General features: G+C 48.8%; 6 protein-coding genes across 6 annotated transcripts; 4 read left to right on the forward strand and 2 right to left on the reverse strand.

Moving 5' to 3' along the window:
* Positions 1 to 1,727: 1,727 nt before the first annotated feature.
* On the forward strand, positions 1,728 to 3,533 carry GIQ15_06006 (P450 monooxygenase No.2; the record flags this gene model as incomplete). Its single annotated transcript, XM_033553423.1, has 4 exons — positions 1,728 to 1,994; positions 2,056 to 2,181; positions 2,253 to 3,027; positions 3,085 to 3,533. The coding sequence occupies 4 exons, from the start codon at positions 1,728 to 1,730 to the stop codon at positions 3,531 to 3,533; spliced, it is 1,617 nt and encodes a 538-aa protein (XP_033404567.1).
* A 562-nt stretch (positions 3,534 to 4,095) lies between these two features.
* GIQ15_06007 (EF hand domain-containing protein) lies at positions 4,096 to 7,446 on the forward strand (the record flags this gene model as incomplete). Its single annotated transcript, XM_033553424.1, has 1 exon — positions 4,096 to 7,446. One exon carries the CDS (start codon positions 4,096 to 4,098, stop codon positions 7,444 to 7,446), a length of 3,351 nt encoding a protein of 1,116 aa, XP_033404568.1.
* Positions 7,447 to 7,954: 508 nt separating this feature from the next.
* Positions 7,955 to 9,775, reverse strand: GIQ15_06008 (pre-mRNA-processing factor 17; the record flags this gene model as incomplete). The annotated part of the gene is made up of 2 exons (XM_033553425.1): positions 7,955 to 9,568; positions 9,659 to 9,775. The coding sequence occupies 2 exons, from the start codon at positions 9,773 to 9,775 to the stop codon at positions 7,955 to 7,957; spliced, it is 1,731 nt and encodes a 576-aa protein (XP_033404569.1).
* A 426-nt stretch (positions 9,776 to 10,201) lies between these two features.
* Positions 10,202 to 12,659, forward strand: GIQ15_06009 (60S ribosomal protein L15; the record flags this gene model as incomplete). The annotated part of the gene is made up of 8 exons (XM_033553426.1): positions 10,202 to 10,220; positions 10,275 to 10,461; positions 10,541 to 11,305; positions 11,453 to 11,565; positions 11,650 to 11,798; positions 12,014 to 12,170; positions 12,224 to 12,450; positions 12,519 to 12,659. The coding sequence occupies 8 exons, from the start codon at positions 10,202 to 10,204 to the stop codon at positions 12,657 to 12,659; spliced, it is 1,758 nt and encodes a 585-aa protein (XP_033404570.1).
* A 2,807-nt stretch (positions 12,660 to 15,466) lies between these two features.
* GIQ15_06010 (ubiquitin-protein ligase E3A) lies at positions 15,467 to 17,299 on the forward strand (the record flags this gene model as incomplete). Its single annotated transcript, XM_033553427.1, has 3 exons — positions 15,467 to 15,527; positions 15,602 to 16,315; positions 16,380 to 17,299. The coding sequence occupies 3 exons, from the start codon at positions 15,467 to 15,469 to the stop codon at positions 17,297 to 17,299; spliced, it is 1,695 nt and encodes a 564-aa protein (XP_033404571.1).
* A 1,349-nt stretch (positions 17,300 to 18,648) lies between these two features.
* Positions 18,649 to 19,092, reverse strand: GIQ15_06011 (uncharacterized protein; the record flags this gene model as incomplete). Its single annotated transcript, XM_033553428.1, has 1 exon — positions 18,649 to 19,092. The coding sequence occupies one exon, from the start codon at positions 19,090 to 19,092 to the stop codon at positions 18,649 to 18,651; it is 444 nt and encodes a 147-aa protein (XP_033404572.1).
* Between the last annotated feature and the right edge of the window lie 209 nt (positions 19,093 to 19,301).

Consider the following 19,301-nt stretch of genomic DNA (forward strand, 5'->3'; position numbering starts at 1 on the left):
GTAAACAACAAAAACAGAAATCTACCTCGCAAGAAATGAGAGCATGCCGCCGGTAAATAAACGAGAATATCACGTAGTACTCCTAAATGCATCCCCCAGATATCATTGCTTCCTACACCTCCGTGACGCTTCATGGGCATTTCTTGCGGAGCTCCGAGAAAACACCGCATCGCAAAACGAACATCGTAACTTGCACGACTCCCCACGACGCTCTCGCTGGTGCCGGATGAAGTTACTCTTGTTCGAAAAGTGACGTCCATTGCAGCACGACTCCCAGCACTGGAAACGACCGTTGTTGGCAACCTGTGGTCGCTGTTGGATAGAATCGCCGGACGTAGGATTTGAGTCAAACCGACTAGCAGCGGCGTTTAGTGAAGAGCTACTCAACATGTCGGCACCTGGCCGGACATGAGAAGATTCATTATGTTCAGATTCAGAGCTGTTTGGAATCAAAGCATGAGTATCAGCAACCATGTTTCTGTCTGGCTCCGGCACTGCGCTTGCTCGACCTACCTCGGGAACTGTAGCTGATGAAGATCTTGCCGCAACCTCTGCAACTCCTTCACCATATCCAGGCTGGACGCTTGTGATGATGTATCCACATCTTGAGAATCTAGGTGCTTTATGGCTGCTGCTAGATAGCCCGGCGAAGACGACTGTGATATATCGTCCGCGTTGCTCTGGAGGGGAAACGACGAGGCCGAAGGATGCTGGCTGGAGAACTGGGGTTTGGGATCCTGCTCGGCATGGAAGAGTCCCCAGGCTTCTCTAAATCAATTAACGGCCTACGGTGAGCAAAGATTGCCATCGTCAACGAGCACGGAAGCTGCTTGACCTACTGGTATGTTGCGGACATGGGTGAGATATGAGATAAATACCGTGACGGGTGGGCTTTAAGACGAGAATGCAACAGTGTTAGGAATGGGATGATCGATATCCGAGAAAGAACCAGGAAGAGGCCAGCCTGAAGATATTTACGTCGACGAGAACCAGAGAATTTTGATCGGCCGGCAAATGTTGTATCTCAGCGTCCTAGCTTTGGAGCGAAGGAGCACAATGGAAAAGCGCTATTCAAAAAGACCTGCGATAAATATTGAGACTTCCCTGTCATTACCGACCACCCAGCCGTTCTAATAGTTAACAGGCAGTATTAATATTGTCTTCTCTGCTCCGGGATCGCAAGCAAGCATGGTTTCGGCAACTCTCGATCATGGATGGAGAATCCCAAGGCGTGGAGGATGTCAAACCCTTGCCCGGGCTATTCCTGACTCAGCGTATTTTGCAGCAAGAAGAGGACCGTTGTGGCTCTAGAAAACAGGAACAGAGAGCAATAACATCGACAGTATACTTCAGACGAAGGACTTCGGTATGGTTGACGATGTAGGAGAGATGGGGAGTTTCGACAGCCGACGGATCATGGCTGATCCCATCGCCATCCATCCACCGACAACCCGACCAGCGCATCCATCCCTGAAGCCTTGGACTGAGGAGAATCTGTCTGCTAAATCCTTCTCTTGGACGTGGGATCTTACGCTTGCCTCCATCGCTTGACTTGATCCCTTGACCGGCGTGCAGAATTGCGATGTCGTCCTCTTATTCTGCAGACGCCATGGCATTTAAAAACCCGCCATGTTGCTCGCAATTATGGCTTCCCTTGATATGTCCATCTCAAGCACAGCTCAGCCTCTCATCATCTCATCATTCATCACCTCGATACCATCGTTGCAATGAATATCAACATGTCTGGTCTAGAGCTCCCGGGCTCCGTTCAGCACCTGTCTCTCGAGGTGCCTGAATATGTCAGCAAGACCAATATTTATCTTTTCGCTATTGTGGCCCTGACCAGCATCTACCTGTTGCAAAACTTCTTATCCACTTGGGGAGAATTTAAGGCTCCCTTTGTGGGTTTCCGCTCTGCATGGGAGCCTAGGTGGATGGTCGGCCTCCGCTTCTCAACGGGAGCCCTGAGCCAGGTGAACGAGGGTTATGAAAAGGTCAGTAGTTGGGGGTTCTCGAGAACGGCATGGGAGATCCATTGCTAATATTACGAACTAGTTCAAACATGGAATGTTCAAAATCGCAAGAAATGATGCTGATATCCTGGTCATCCCCAACAAATATGTTGAAGAACTACGTGCCCTTCCGGACGCAAAGATTAGCGCAATTCGGGCTCATATCAAGGTAACAATATACCCCTATAAGACATAGAAATGAAACAATGCAATAAATCCAGGCTAACTACTTTCATATAGAATCTTCTCGGCAAATATTCGACAACAAACATCCTTCTGGAGAGCGACCTCCATACGCGCATGCTTCAAACCAAACTAACGCCAAACTTGGGATCATTTGTCAGTGTGATTGAATCGGAACTGCAATTGGCGCTGGATCTCGAGGTCCCCAAGGACCTTGATGAGTTCAAAGTGGTCTCCGTTTACGATATTGTTCTTCGAATTGTTGCTCGAATCTCTGCTAGGGTCTTCATTGGAGAGCCAGCCTGCCGAAATGAAGAGTGGCTCAGTACCTCCATCCACTATACCGAGAATGTTTTCACAACTGTCATGATCCTCCGAAGGCTACCCAAGTTTACTCACACCTTTGTTGCTCCGTTCCTGCCCAGTTACTGGAGACTCCATGCCAATTTGAACACTGCGAAGAAGTTTATCGGGCCCATTGTATTGCAGAGACGAAAGGAACAAGCCAGCCGCAAGGATGATCCAAGCTATGAGAAGCCGAACGATATGCTTCAATGGATGATGGACGCTGCTAACGAGAACGACGGCCAACCTCACAAGCTTGCTCATCGTCAGCTTCTGCTCAGTCTGGCATCCATTCATACCACCACCATGTCCACAGCTCACTCGCTCTACGACCTTTGTGCCCACCCTGAATATTTTGACGAGCTCCTTCAAGAGGCCTATGACGTGGTGAAAGAAGATGGTGGCTGGAAGAAAACGACCCTTAACAAGATGCGCAAACTGGACAGCTTCCTCAAGGAGAGCCAGCGTGTCAACCCACCCAGTCTTCGTAAGTATCCCTTAGCCGACATCTAAAACCCTCCTGCTAACGAAACCTTCTACCCAGTCGCTTTCAACCGTATTGTTCAAACACCACTCACTCTCTCGGATGGCACCCACCTCCCCAAAGGAACGCATTTCAGTGTCCCAGCAGCAGCTATTCTCAAGGACAACGAGAACCTCCCCGACGCCGATACTTTCGACGGACTTCGATACTATAAAATCCGCCAGAACCCCGAAGAGGCAAACCGACATCAGTTCGCCATGACAGATACGAGCAACCTGCATTTTGGCCATGGAAAGTACTCCTGTCCCGGCCGCTTCTTTGCCTCAAACGAGATCAAGATCATTCTGGCCCATCTGCTCATGGATTACGAATTCAAGTACCTTCCCGGGTGCTCCCGCCCAAAGAACCTGACGGCAGATGAGAACTTGTACCCAGATCCATCAGCTCGCCTGTTGATGAGGAAGAGAGCTAATCATACTGCCCCTGCCGCCCCTAAATCCACAGCTTGAAGGGCTAGATGATTGCGACAATATAGTGCGAGCGAAGAAACATGGTGCTCACGGTTTCCTTACATCCCCATGCATTCTCCCTTTTTCTTATCCTACTTTTAGACTATTAGTACTCATTTTTTCCTTGAGCTGTGTGGCCGCATCGTGGCGGATGGGCCGTGGATCGCTTTAATTATATAGAAAAGCACGACTATGAATTTCTTAAATATATCTTCCATACCAAGTAAACTCCTAATCTCATATTTAATCCCTTTATATAAATATTCTGAGCTTCTTTGATTAGGTTCATACTACCAGCTACTTTATATGAGTGGAGATGGCCGTGAACATTGTTTGGATCGCTGCTGCTCCATCCTAGCTGCCACTTGAATAAAAAAATATTTACTACCCTAGAGCATCAGCCTTTAAATCCTTCAACGTCCACACACATTCCCTCTCCCTCTACTAGAGGCACGACCACTAGATCGCACGCCCACACGAAGCCGGCATCTTTTGTATGCGATGTTCCCTTACGAGATATGACGGCCGTCCCCCGTTTCCCTAGCTATCCATCGCCGCCGAAATGTCATCAAACGCTTCCTCGATCGACGGGCCCTCAGCGCTGACCTATCGTCGTACTTTTTACATCATCACTGCGTTTGCTGGCGCTCTAGCTCTCACGCAGCTTCGTCGATACTTCTTCCCTCCTCCTTCGGCCTCGCAGACTCTCCATCGACGAAATGCGGTGCGGCACCATAGACACCCCCAGAGACGGGGCGGGATATCTCTACCAAGCGGAGAAACATATGAATCGTCTAGCCCGGTAGCGCCATCACTTGCGCTGGCTCAGCGGGAGCAGGAGGGCAGAGGCTATGGGCGGTTCAGCATCCAGGTGGATAGCGACCGATCTCTAGAGTGCTCCCTTCTGCCCTCGCAGCTGGCCTCTGTTGAACGAATACAACGAGAAGTCGGGGCAAACTTGGAGAGCGCGAACTTGATGCGCCATTTGATAGAAGACGAGTTCCTTACGCGGTTTCTGATGACCGAGTTTCCACCATCGCATGTCATCCTTCTCTCGACTGGAGAATGGCGATATCTACTAAACGAGCTTACATCCCGTGGAATATCGGAGACTGCGGTTAACGATGCATTCACGAGGTTCAATGAGAATCCAAATTTCGGTGAAGAACTGAATCGCGAGGGGGCGGAAGATCAAGGCGCGAATATGGTGGTGAACAGTAATGCTATATCAACGGAGCAGCGCCCGCCACAGCCTGACCTAGGAGACACGACCATAGATGACCAGAGTTTGTTTTCATGGAGAGATGGTACAAACGATACAGCTCCGCCCAGAGAAGGGCAGAATTTGTTGAATCTGCTCTACCATATCGCTGAAGATCAGGCAAGGCGCGATGGCTACATACATCGGGGGGTAACATGCAATAGCTGTGGTGTTATGCCAATCCAGGGGATTAGGTACCGCTGTGCAAATTGCGTGGATTACGACCTTTGTGAGGCATGCGAGGCATCGCAAGTCCATATTCTGACGCATCTGTTTTACAAAGTCCGGATACCTACTCCATCATTAGGAAGTGCGAAACAGGTCCAGCCAGTGCTATACCCGGGCAAGCCGAATCTGCTTCCTCATACTCTGCCTAGAAATGTAGCAAAGAGACTCAAGAAAGAGACCGACTTTGAGAATACCGAAGTGGACGCGTTGTGGGACCAGTTTAGGTGTCTAGCAAATGCTGAATGGCTTAACGATCCGAATAACCTCCTACTGGCAATCGACCGTAAGACATTTGATAGATGCTTCATCCCAAATAGGCCTCCACCTCCGAGCCTTATTTATGACCGGATGTTTTCCTTCTATGATACCAATGGTGACGGCCTCATCGGATTCGAGGAGTTTTTGAAGGGTTTGGCAAGCTTTGGTAATAAGGGCATGCACGAGAGGCTCAAGCGAATCTTTGCCGCTTATGATATCGACGGAGATGGCTACGTGGAACGGAAAGATTTCTTGCGCATATTTAGGGCATATTATACCCTGAGTAGAGACTTGACCAGAGATATGATGGCCGGAATGGAGGACGATTTCATGGAAAGCGGGTCTCGAGATGTGGTATTAGGGAGCCAGCCTGTAAGCGCTGCATTTCCTGGGACCATACCTGGGCCAGATCCGTCCAGAGCGGGTGAAGGCAAGCGCACGAACCTGCAGGGCGATCTAGAAATAATTGATAACGAGGGGCCCTTGAGAGAAAATAGCGACGAAAGGGGCGATAGAGATATTGTTTTGGGAGATGCAGCCATCAGGGACACACTTGGGCCTAATCGACCTCGCCAGCGACATTCGTCACGGGCGGACAGGCTATCTAGTGCTCAGTTCTATGGCCCTATGTCGAGTGATTGTCTTGTCGAGCGCATGGGAGAAGGTTACGACATCCCTTGCTGCGAGACGTATCCTTGCGAGAGCCTCTTAAACTGGCCTCCGGCTGAACACGTTCAGCGCGAGGATATCATCAACGCTCTTGGGGCTTATGTACCCCTAGAAGATGTTACCGATTTCGTTGATAGGGCCAGGATAGGAACATGTCTTCTCGAGAGACTTCATGCGGCTGATGTAGAGCACCAGTCGAATATTAGGCGAGAGGGGATTGAAGAACGGTGGCGAAGGCGAGCCTTTTACCTTGATGAAGAAGAGGGTACCCTGGGGCGGTCAAGTTATCATGGGAACGAGGACGATTATGAAGCAACATCTGACCGAGAATGCAACGAGGATTCAGATTGGCATAACCCTACTCCAAGATCTAGATCTTCTTCCAAAGTTCGCTTCCAAGACGATGTCACAGACAACGAATATGAGACCCGCTCTAATCAGTCTACATCGTCACGCAGCATCCCAGTAGGCGAGCGCTGGGGTGGTTATGAGATCCCGGAGGTTGAACGTGACGCGGGGAAGGAGATTCTTTACCAAGTTACTCAGCAAGGATTAAACGAGTTACTGGATCTCATTTTCAAACCCAAAGAAGACCTTCTCATGGAAGCTCACCGCACCCGCGCAGAAAGGAAACGATGGTCCAAGGAGATTGAAAGGTTTCGAGAGTGTCGTCACCGATCCAAGGATACCGATAATTATGATGCCGGCGTCCAGGCTGGAGAGGAGACGGAGAATTCAATGCAAATTCCTAAAGAACTATTGCTTGAGAGAGGCATTACTATTGATCAGGAATTCCTCGACGGGCTAGATCGAGAAGATGAGCTTCACCAGGCGGATATGTCCCACCCCGAAGGCAGCATAACATCAGGACATTCAAGTGAACCGGAAGTTGAATATTTCCCGCTAGCACCCGAGAGTGAGGCTTTCCAGGGCGAAGATAAGTATTCGTTGACTCTAGACGACAATACGCCCGAGACGCCTGACCCTACCCTTCCTCAAAATCGGCCAAATGACGAAGACCTGGTAGCACTGACATGCACACCACATGTTGATGAAGTATCATCTAATGCCGATCATCCTCATTCGCATTCTACAGAACCTCGTCCAATATATGAATCAGCGTCAACGTCCACATCTACCTCTGCACCTTCTCGCCGCCAGTCCAGTAACCAACCTAGGTCACACAATCGCTCATTGCCCCTTCGGCTTCGATTTCAGCAGTCACCGCCACCAAATCGTGCGAGAACCAACTCTGGCTCGTCATTAGCGTCATCTTCTTCCTCCCCGCCTGTAAAGAATGCAGTGCTCCCCTCTCCACCTCCGTCACCGAAGATACTTGCTCGATGGGCTCGATTAAACAGCGCTGAACAAGAAGCTAAAGAGCGTGGCGGGTCAGGGGCTAAACTTAATTTCGAAGAATTTGCTATGCGAATGCAAGGCGAAAGGGGCAAGAGGCTGGGTTTTGTAGCGAGCTGGATTGACATGACTACTTTTTAATCATGGGAAGAAATAGACGGGTGGAAAAAAAGTGATTTGACGAATGGTCCAGGTGAGGATGCATGGGCTCGAAAGCGTATGACAGCCAGCATACAGACACACTTTTTCCTTCCTCGAGCTTGACTGCTTTTTATTCGCACTATATTTATTATGTCTTTGATACCCTTACTTTAGCATGGTGTTCTACCCTGGATGGCTTCTTTATATTAGGCTATGGATTACCAGATACTTACTCAGAGTGACAGCCGTTGATGTCACATCGGCTTTGTTTCCAATTATTATGATCAATGTCAAGCTACAGCGTAGTATCAGTAGACACGATCCTATCTTGATATTAAATCACCAAGGGTTCTTTGATTTACAGTATAATGTCGCGCCACACCCATAGACTCCAATCAGCAAATAACGTGTCTACTCTGATGAGTTAGGATATCATTAGCTACTCGGGCCCAGTAAAACAGAGAAACTCCGGCAAATGCCCACCAACAAATTAAACAGCAAACTAGAACTAATCCCAATATTTAATGACTCCTTCCAAACCAGCCGTGGCAACTTTACTAGTCTCTCGGGGATGCCAGTCCACACATGTAACAGCGGAGCCTTCCTTCCCTCCGGCTTTAATCTTATGCCACATCTTGCCAGTCTTCCAGTCCCAAAAGCAGACATATCCACCACTATCACCGGACGTGACAAATTGGCCATCAGGACTGATAGCAACGTCAATTGCATACCCTGCATTGTTGTGTCCTCTGAAAAGCTTCTTCCTATTCTGTCGGAATTTATCTGTGGCCCCATAGACAACAATACTGTTGTCCCCGGACTGGAAAGCAACATATTTGCCATTAGGATGAGGAGCAGCACGAACAAGGGCGTAGAGATGTGGTTCGGCTATAAATTTGATAGGGACTGGAATATTGTATTCCCAGGCGCGCAGTGACTTGTCGTCTGAAGTAGAGATGAAGCGACGGTTATTATCGACGAAGGTAAGGGTATTGACAGCATCAAGATGATGATCATATTCCTGGGTGATAGCTGCAGTTCGTATGTCAAATTGAACAATTTTCTTGTCGGACATGCCAGCAAGGAATTCATGGGAGTTGGCAGGGTCTGGGTTGAATCGGACAACGTGAGGAGTTTTTCCTGTTGTGAATCGTTGGATACACTTTCCATACTCTGCGTCCCAAAGCTTGATTTGCCGATCATACGAAGCAGATAGGAAAGTAGCTCCCGTGGGATCGAAGGTGGTATCCGATATCGAGTTAGAATGACCAGAATATGTGCGCAGTAGCTCTCGTGAATGATACACATCCCATAGCTTTACCTTTGAATCCGCAGAAGATGAAAGTAGGAGATGTCCAGAGCCTGGGAAGAAGCGCAACGATGTAATGGGTTTCGTGTGCGATTTCCAAGTGTGAACCAACTTCTTGGGTATGAAGTTCTTCGCGCTCCCAGGCTCTTTCTTGAGGTCGATATCCAAATCCTGCGGTACGTGCATATATGTCCGTCCTTGGTAATCGCGCTCTTCTGTGCCGTGGAACTCTGTCGTTTCTGTGCGAGATAGATCATCCTGGTAGGCCGTTGCCTTCTTATCCATCGCCGGTATGTTAGACGGAACAATAGATTCTTCAATATATTCCTCATCACTGCCCAACTCAGCCAGCGCATCGGCCTCTCTACCAGCCAGCTCGTCATCTTCGTACTTTGCCCACGGCCCCAAGTAGGCCCCCTCCCCTTCAACTATGCTTGAATCGCCCTTCTTTTGTCTCTTTCGCCGTATCGCAGCGCTCTCCTCCTTAGAAGGACGCATCTGCACTACATCTTTCCCCTCATACCGCGCCACCTGCTCCATATCCCCCACAAACGCCCCAGGTTGAGAGGGATCTTTGGTATAACCTAAGCTCTGGAAGGTGCGCTGTTGCGTGATAAAGGTTGCCTCACTTATTGCGGCTTCTTCGGCATATCCGGTCAACACATTTTTCCTCTTTATCCCGGACATGGAGTTTCCGCTCTTGAAGGGATTTGCTGGCCCTGCTTGGGGTCGCGTGAGATCATCGTAGGTTGCGTTATATGTTAGGGCAGTATCTGTTGGTTTTCTAAGCATTAGGTGTAATTGCGATGAGCCCTATAGAAATGTTAGCAAGAGAGTCAGGCAAACCATACAGGCTTTCGAAAGATGAGCTGAGGGAAGTATAGTATTGCAAGGGGACCAAACCTCTACCGGGACATCTGGCGCTGCTACGATAGCTGGCGCTGGGTTTGACCTGATAGGCGCAGAGCCTGCGTCATCATCGCTTGACGACTCGTACTGTGCTCCTAAAAGAGATGCCATGATGGGATGTGGAAGCTCCGGGTGATGCCTCACTGAATGCTCATGATGGAAAGTTTTAATTGTCGTGAGCAGACGCGATGGAATTGAGTATGTAATCACGAGGTATGGATCGTAGTCGTCTCATTGGCCGATACGATAGATCTTTGCTCGATAAGAGTAGAAAGTAGATAGAAATATATATTTAGGCAATGTTATCTTCGAGGACATTTATTTACAATTAATGGATATTCAGATTGAAAATGTTTTTTATAGCAGAAAAACATGAAAGTTTCGCAACCCCCACACCGCCTGTCCCATCTAGGTAATACTTTATCCAAACCTCCGTTTCTCATTTGGACGTCGATAACCAACACACACAACTTGCATTCGCATCGCTAGACAGATAAAAGGACTTTTAGAGTATACAAAACAGCAGAGTGGTACCCGATGGCTGGAACTAAGCGCTGTGAGTTCAGAAAGATACCCCCTGGAGATGATAGCACAAACTGAGCTATGCTAGTAAGCGTTTCAACGCGAGATGCTGCTCAAACAGGCTCCAAGAAAGCAAGGCAAAACTTGAAGCAGAGTGCAACTACACCTCGTGCGGGTAGACATGGGAGCGTAAGCGATGAGCTCGAGAGCGAGTATGGAATATCCGACGGGGAAGATGGATCGGATGACGCCCAAATCGAATTGGACGACGCTCGGTGAGTAAATTTGGCCGTGTCAAGCTGTCATGGGAAAAGTCTTGCCTGCCTAACACATCTTACCTTTGATGTGATTCAGGAATGCATTGAAAAACCTGCAAGCCGCAATCGAAAAGGCAGAAAAGAGCGACACCTTTGCAAAGGAGATGGAAAAGAAGGTGAGACTAGACGAGAGAAGGTTGAGGGGTATAGTTAAAAAGGAAGAGGAAAAATGGTATGTGTGTGTTTATCACGACCTTGAACGTCAGTCTAAAAAGGAGCCTTTACCCGACAGGAACAACGACGAGGAGATTTTTCGATCTCGGTTTTCTTCTCTCATCAAAGCGGCCCTATCAGCCAGGACGAATAAAGCCGAGACTACTTCATCCTTCAAGCAACCCCTTCAAATAGCCACTTCGGATGTTATGCTGGCTGCTGGTGACCACCCTCTGTATCACAAAACACAGGAGCTGCTAGAGTCTTCCAGGGCTTTGATCAATGGCGTTGATAGCATCAGCACCCATACATCAGAGGCAGAATTACCCCATAATCCAAAGGAGGGACTGGAGAAGGACGTTGCGGAAGCACGTCGTATCATTGCCCATGGGGCAGAAGCAACTGCCATGGCTGTAGAAAAGCTGTTGGTATCAGAGAGGAACGGCGCACGGCGGGAGAGCCAAGAGAGACTGCAAGCTGGAGAGGGCCAGGAGGCGTTCCAGAAAGACAACAACTTGCAGGCAATGTTCGAAATGGGGAGGGAGGAGCTGAATGAAAGCACCGAAGACTTGCAAGCTCAGGGATGGGGACTTGTGGCACATCATCTGGAGAGGGGGATGAGAGAGTTCGTCAAGGCGCTGCCACAGCAGTAGGTCAGCCTCCTCACATCTATTACCAGGCCATCCACATCATATCTATTACCAGACCACCCTGTTCTTATCATATCCATTGCTAGAATATCAATTATCAAGATGCTGTTGATGTTGATGCTGACTTGGTGTTGATGGTGTTGTAGTGTACCACGTGACGCCAAGACTTCGATACTCGCTTACTTTGATTTTCTGCCCACACAAAAGTTGAAGTCGCAGTTTGAAGTTGTGGATTTGATATCTTCACGCCTGAACGACGGTAAGTAACAGCAACAACCAGGCCAACCACTCCACGACGTCAAGGTAAGAGGCTCCCCCGTCCGCGTGTGCTTTCAATCAACAGCCCATGCTCCGTCTCTGGGGATAGAATTGGCGCGAGAAGCTGACCAGGTTTTCCTCGAACAGATGGGTGCCCTCAAATATGTGGAAGAACTTCAGAAGAAGAAGCAGTCCGATGTGATGCGCTTCCTCCTGCGCGTCCGATGCTGGGAGGTGAGAAAAACAACCCTACAGCCCTTTCCCTAGTCCGAGCGAGACGATTCATCATTCGAGACCTGGACCGAGTTTGTCGAACCCGATCCGACGAGGACCATGGCCGAGAGAATCTGCTTTTTGTGGCACACACAAAATATGCTCTGTTGTCGTTGGATTTTGCAGTGTGCCTTGCTATACACTCGTTGAACTTTGCTGAGAGTGCATTAATATAGCTTCGTCAACTCAATGTCATCCACCGCGCTTCCCGACCATCTCGTCCCGACAAGGCCCGCCGTCTCGGATACAAGGCCAAGCAGGGCTACGTTATCTACCGCATCCGTGTGAGACGTGGTGGCCGCAAACGCACTGCTCGCAAGGGTGCTACCTACGGTAAGCATACTCGATGCCGGGTGAGATCGATTGTGTGTCTAATTGTTGCACAGGTAAACCCACCAACCAGGGTATCAACCAGCTCAAGTACCAGCGATCCCTCAAGTCCACCGCTGAAGAGCGTGTTGGCAAGCGATGCGCCAATTTGCGCGTCCTCAACTCCTACTGGATCAACCAGGACTCCACCTACAAATACTACGAAATCATCCTCGTCGACCCCCAGCACAAGGCCATCCGCAACGACGCCCGCATCAACTGGATCGTCAACCCCGTTCACAAGGTAAACCGGTCCCGAGCACATGAGAAGACCGTGGAACACACATCTAACCACTTCCGTTTACTTTTTAGCACCGCGAATCTCGTGGTCTCACTGCCACTGGCAAGAAGTCCCGTGGTCTCAACAAGGGTCACGGTTACCACAAGACAACCGCCGGCCGACGGAAGACGTGGAAACGACTCAACACTCAGAACTTCTGGAGATACCGTTAAATGTAATGAATGGTTTGGGCTTTGCGGGTTTTCAAATTTGTTGTCATGTTTTACCAAAATTCTTCTACCGACTTCTTTCCCAAGCATGCGCAACTACTTTAATCGTGTTGATCAATGCATGCCATAGCAAGAAATGATATAACTCCTGGCTATGAAAAGAACCCTCAAGACACCATCAATTCAGTCAAAAGACGCCTCCAGGCCCTCAGATTCCCCTATGATATCCTCCGCCCAAAAACCAACTTTAAACCTGATGAATATACGTATTTTCCATGTACCTTGTACGCCCTAGATCGCTTTGACAGATAACCGTAGACTCAAGCCACTGCACCACCGTAGTCAACGTCGCATAAATAGCCGATGTCCCAGGGTCAAGTGTGGCTGAAATCCCAGGCTGGCGCCAGAACTAGTCAACTATAAACCCTGCGCGCATCATCGTCAACCACGTACTCTTTTAAAGTGGAATACCCTTAATTCACGGCTTCACAACTTCGCCCTAACGAACTCCAGCTTGCAGCCCGAGCTGAACGCTCTGGTTAGGCTAACAGCTAGGCGAACAGCTAGGCGATACTCGACGGAAGGCAGTGCTAGCAGCTCCAGGATGCTGCTTCTGCAGGCCAAACTGCTGCTGCCTCGTTGTCCGGGACTCGGCGGGTAGTAATCAACAGTTATCGAACAGCCTCGCGGCGTTCGTCTCAGTTTCAGCTCTGAGACAAAGGATATCGGCCTCTCTCTCTCTCTCTCTCGGGCATATTTACTCTCGGCTAGCTGATTGTCAGCTGCGTTGTGTCGTCACTCGAGCCGGTCATCGGTTCTGCATGATTTACGCCCTGATGGTTCTCATTGTCTGCCAACTTTCTGGTGAATGCCAGCTCAGAACAAACCCAAACTGCGGATGATATTGCGGAATTGAAGAGGCTATAAACCTGCTGCAGTACCTTCTGGTTGTCTCCGGGAGTATACGTGCTGGATCTTGGTCGGAATCATGGCTCCTCCATGGATATCTCGTCTCGCCCACAACAACAGCCACAAGCCTTCGAATTCTAGCACTTCCACCGCAGATGGCCCTACCGTCTCTCAGTTATCGCCAGGCCGTGTTTCATCTTCGTTGTTATCCCCACCGGGCCAGTCGATGGCGCATCCACACGCCATACCGATCCGCCGTGGTCATTCACGCTCTATCAGCAATCCATTCCCTGCCCTTTTTGCGGGGAGGAGAGGGAATCGCAGCGGAAATGGTAGTTTCGTTGACTCCGAGTCTACAGACGGCGAAGCTGAATTACATCCTACGATTTCGAATGCTCGGTCTTGCAGTCCTCAGAAGCGTGGTGGATCCTTCGGTCGTACAGAAGAACACCGGAAGCGCAAGTGCATGACATGCGATCATACAAATTCGTTCCCTTACACAAAAAAAGGGTTTCGGTGCGGGAAATGTGCAACAATGAACGATTTAGAGCCGTATCGTAGTAGGAGGTCGCGGAGTGACAAGCCAGATGAAAGACTGCAGCCTGATATTCGACCTCAATTTAAAGGTTCGTGAGTTTCCAAGGCACCTTTGTGGTGTATCTTTATCCTGGTCCACCTTCCTAACATGTCTCTCTTCACTACAGTAACCATAGAGGAAACACGGGATATAATTGACCAGTGCCTTGCCTCGTACCTTTGTACAGAGCTTGGTGAGCTTCGGGTCCGTCAATCACAGCCAAGGAGCAGCCGTAATCCTACTGGGCAAACTAGGACGGATTCTTACAACAATAGAGCACCTTCCCCTGGAGCTAGCAAACCTGATATGAATCCGCCTACGCTTTTAGTTTCCGATATGCACCTAGACTCTAGAAGCGTCACTCCACCTGGAGAATTGGATCGAGCCGACGAGTCCACCGGTAATAGACATAAGGAGCGGCCAGTTCAGCGAACGGACAGAAGACAGATTGATCCAAGAGCAGATGTAGGAGGAACAGTTGGCGTATTCCACCCTTTGGAAAAGTACATAACAGCCTGTTTTGATGGTTGTGATGTTCTGAATAATTCATTCTTAACTGGAAAGTCTCGCTACCCTCGAGCAGCCAGTGAGGGCTCACAGCCACCCATGGGTGTGGCTGACGAAGGGCAGTTATCTGGGCCCCCTGACGCTTCAGTATCCAATCTTGATGAAAAAACTATTCTCCTCGGGAATTTCGCGGAGAACGGGTCATGGTGGACTGAAAATGGACAATCCTCGAGACACCAGTCAAAAAATGACGGTCAATCATCAAGAGGATATGGTAGTCTTGCCAATTCAAGATCTCCGCGAATTAACTGGCCAGAGCTCTTGGAGTGGTATCACCTCGTTATTCACGCAGGCGAATCATGGAATGAAATGATTCTGGATGTGCCTGGTTCTGGGGATGCATCAAATCAACCTAATACACTTGCGTCTAAGGAGGCAGCAAAACTGGTCCAGCTCAATGAAATAATCATAGAGTCTCAGTTCATTGTTCGAAAGACACTGCTACGGGCAACTGAAAAGCTTCTCCAACGACCAAAACGGCCGCTGATGCGTTCTGATGATATCCGATTCTTGTTAATACTGCTTGAAAACCCCCTTCTATACTCTTCCAACTCAACCCCTAGGACCCCACCTGGCACTTCGCCTTCGCCGAGAAGAAATAATAGCAACCAAAGGCGACAGGGAATATCTACTTCCCCATATAGCAACTCTTCACCTGAAAAATCCCGCCCTCAGCCTTCTACGAGGTTAAGCGAACTGTCAAGCCTCCGGTATTCGGTCTTAAAGAGGCTCCTTGGGTTGATCTCCAACCTACCTAATGAGTGTCATCAGTCTCTCGTCGTATGGTTCTCGAGGCTCTCACCAAGTCACTTTAAGCGGTTGGTGGAGGTTGTCAATGGTTTTGTTAGTTATCGCCTCGGCAAATGTAACAAAAAGCGTTTAACCAGAATAGAGTCTGGAGTCAACCTCGGAGAATATGTACCTACATTTTCATCGCCAGGGATTGTTACACCGGCCCAGCTACATACAGCGCTGCAGCGAGATTCCTCTGCAACATCGCCGCAGGGTGGTCACAAGTCGGTTGGCTATGCAGACGATTGGCAGATTCGCGCCGCGGCTCGTGTCATGGCACTTCTCTTCAGAGCGAATGGTACAGGAATTGGCCGCAGGCCGGAACCCGGCTCTCGGGCAAGAGATGGCTCATCAAGCTCGAAGTGCGGTGGTGATCGCCGAAATAAAATCGCCATAGATTGTTTCTACAACACACGGCTTGATTACGCTGATCTTATTTTAGATTTTGAGGCATGGGAGTCTCGCAGCGGCAAATTTTCCTTCTGCCAATATTCTTTTTTGTTAAGCATATGGGCCAAGATACAGATAATGGAGCATGACGCTCGCCGCCAGATGGAGGCTAAGGCGAGGGAAGCTTTTTTCGACACTATTCTTGGTCGGAGGGGGGTAAGCCAGTATCTTGTGTTGAAAGTACGAAGGGACTGCCTGATCGAGGATAGTTTACAAAATGTAAGTGCTGTTGTGGGATCTGGTGATGAAGATATCAAGAAGGGGTTGCGCATAGAGTTCGTAGGGGAGGAAGGCATCGATGCCGGTGGTCTACGCAAAGAATGGTTCCTCCTTTTAGTGAGAGAGGTTTTCGATCCCCTTCACGGTAAGTTTTATCCGCCCGTGGAGACATTACTTAAACTATAGAAGCAAACTGACATCTTCCGTAGGTCTCTTCCTTTATGACGATGATTCCCAGTATTGCTACTTTAACCCATACTGTTTTGAGTCCTCGGAACAATTCTTTCTAGTGGGCGTAGTCCTGGGGTTAGCGATATACAACTCAACCATTCTTGATGTTGCGTTGCCTCCGTTTGCCTTCCGAAAGCTTTTGGCATATGCACCATCGAACATTGCACCTACATTATCCTCTCCTCCCCAACCATTCAAAGCTACCTTGGACGATTTGGCCGAATTCCGCCCCGCGTTGGCGAAGGGTCTACGTCAGCTCCTAGAATATGACGGAGATGTAGCCGAAACATTCTGTCATGACTTTGCAATACAAGTCGAACGCTATGGCGAGGTAGTCCAGATACCATTACGCCCTGGAGGGGAGAAACAGCAAGTGACCAATGACAACCGCCGAGAGTTTGTGGATCTCTATGTGCGCTACATTATCGACGGAGCCGTGACCCGCCAGTTCGAACCATTTAGACGCGGCTTCTTCACAGTATGCGGGGGCAACGCACTTAATTTATTCAAGCCAGAAGAAATCGAGCTGCTTATTCGCGGGTCTGAGGAGCTGCTTGATATACCGTCTCTACGGGGAGTAGCTAAGTATGATCATTGGCCAGCTACCTCGCCCGATCGCGAGCCAGTTGTCAACTGGTTTTGGGAATTCTTTGAAAGAGTCTCGGCCAAAGACCAACGCAAGATACTCGGCTTCATCACTGGCAGCGACAGGCTTCCTGCCATGGGCGCTGTCAACCTGGTCATCCGGTTGATGTGTCTAGGCCCAGACTCGGAGAGATTTCCAACAGCGAGGACATGTTTCAATGCGTTGGGTTTGTATCGATATAGAACCCGACAGAAATTGGAGGAGAAGCTATGGCGAGCAGTAGTTGAGAGCGAGGGCTTTGGGCTGCAATGATCAGGCTTGGGCATCTCCCATCTGTGACTGTATGACCTAGTTTCGCATAACTAGCTGTTATTTCCACTTACTCCGTGTTATATAACCGCGATGCAACCTCCGTATTCCCTTTTCTATTATTTCTTATGCACTGTCGGGCTTGGCCTGGTTCATTTTTTCTCTTCGTCATGCATGCGCCCAAAGGGGAGCCTAGTAGTGTCTTATTTTGAGCGCTCTGTTTATTGGCTACAAAATTTAACGACTTCAGAAAAAGTGCATGTCAGCTTCAGCTACAGGATACAGCTCATCTGACCTTATATTAAATTAGGCTTGTTTGGCCAGTAAAAGCTACAGTTAGAGCAGTATGACACCGAAGCCTTAGGGTCTTTACATGTCTAGCGCAATAACGATAAGGGTTTCCATATGTAGTAACATGCCGATTTAGACAAGTAAGGAAGATATGCAGTGTGCATAGTAGGTGGGCTCATTAACAAGCAATAAGGTCAGGGTATAGATCTGGCTATACGGTTTGCTCTAGACAATAACATAGACGGCGTTTACGAAAGTAGTTCTGGTGGGCCCGCTTAAACTAATGTCAAATATAAGCGAGTACAGGCTACATAGAACCAGTAATAATTATCATATTGCATAAGTGCATTTACATCATGTTAAGAAGCACGGTTGACTGTCTACGTTCGTCTAGCTCGCTCCCAAATAGCGCAAATCCTCGAATCTTGTCTTCGCGTCTATAAGATAAATATCTAACAGTTTCATATTATACCTTCCAGCTTCATTGTCTTCAATAGGTATAGGCGGAGGTTCGTTTGCCAGCCTTTTTGTAAACCCCCGGCTCAAAAGGCAGCCTAGAGCCCTAGAAGACCCAATGGCTAGCATTACTTCAGTTGAAAGGTTTCCTACTTCCTTCCTGAAAACTCGCCAGAACCTTGCCTGAAGGTCTTCATGGTCCCCGTATTGTCTCCGGCCATGTGCATGGTGTAAGGTACCTGAAAATTCTTGCAGGTTGTATAAATTTTGTCCGAATGGGCAGATTTCCGCCTCCGCCCAGTCAATAACACCAGTCAACCTGCCAGATTTTTCGTTGACCATGATATTAAAGAAACTAAAGTCGCGATGTAATAGGACGGTTGGTAGAAGAGAGAAAATCAACGGCAATGAATCTAGGCATCGCCGTATGGACGGATGAAATCGGGATGGCAGGTGTTGAAGCAGAAGTTCAAGATCTCGAGAATAGCTCTGCAACAGCTGCTCCTTGGTATTTAAATCCATAGGTTGTGGCGAATTCCATGAGATGGCAAAGAAGCTGCAGGTCGTTAGCATCGATTCGAACTAATTTCGCTTTGATTGAAGCCTCACCTAGCAAGATCCTCGATAAGAGCTCCTCGCATGGCCATGCTTTCCTCGGAGTTCTCAGCATGCTGATTTGCAAGATGGTACTCAAGATAGTTGACACCTGGAATTCTGCTGAGGGTATACACGAAGACCGGTCGGTCATTAATGTCTCCAAGATGTCCGTGATATGTTGTAAGAGGAGCTAGGTTACCATGGATCTCGTGTGCAAGAGCTGCGATCTCGAGTTGAAGCTGGAGCAGCTCTAGGCGAAACTGTACAACGAACTCAGACTGAGCGCCAGCATAAACAGTGTAACTACAGCATCCTTGAATTGGCACGGGTATAATTTTTCCTCCCACAAGTCTCGCAGCTTTCTCTTCACAAGCTTCTCGAGTAGCAGACGTTGATTTGAAGAGCGTATCAATAGCGTTATCGAGCGAGTACACCTCGTAGGCAGCAGACATGGATGTAGAAGCTCTGGGAGCCCGTTTCGGTGTAGAGGTTGGGATAAAGCGAGTGAGCTCGACGCTCTGGAGTAACTATGATATGGGGGAAAACGCCAATAATGTCCTCCCTCACTATTCCTTGATATCCCCACTATTACAATTTCTTGCGTCCGTTGAACTCATCCCCAAGTCTCTATCAAACACAGCCCCTCGCGTCCGTTTGAACA

This window comes from Arthroderma uncinatum, assembly GCF_011692745.1.
Source record: "Arthroderma uncinatum strain CBS 119779 chromosome Unknown scaffold4, whole genome shotgun sequence".
Lineage (NCBI taxonomy): Eukaryota > Fungi > Ascomycota > Eurotiomycetes > Onygenales > Arthrodermataceae > Arthroderma > Arthroderma uncinatum.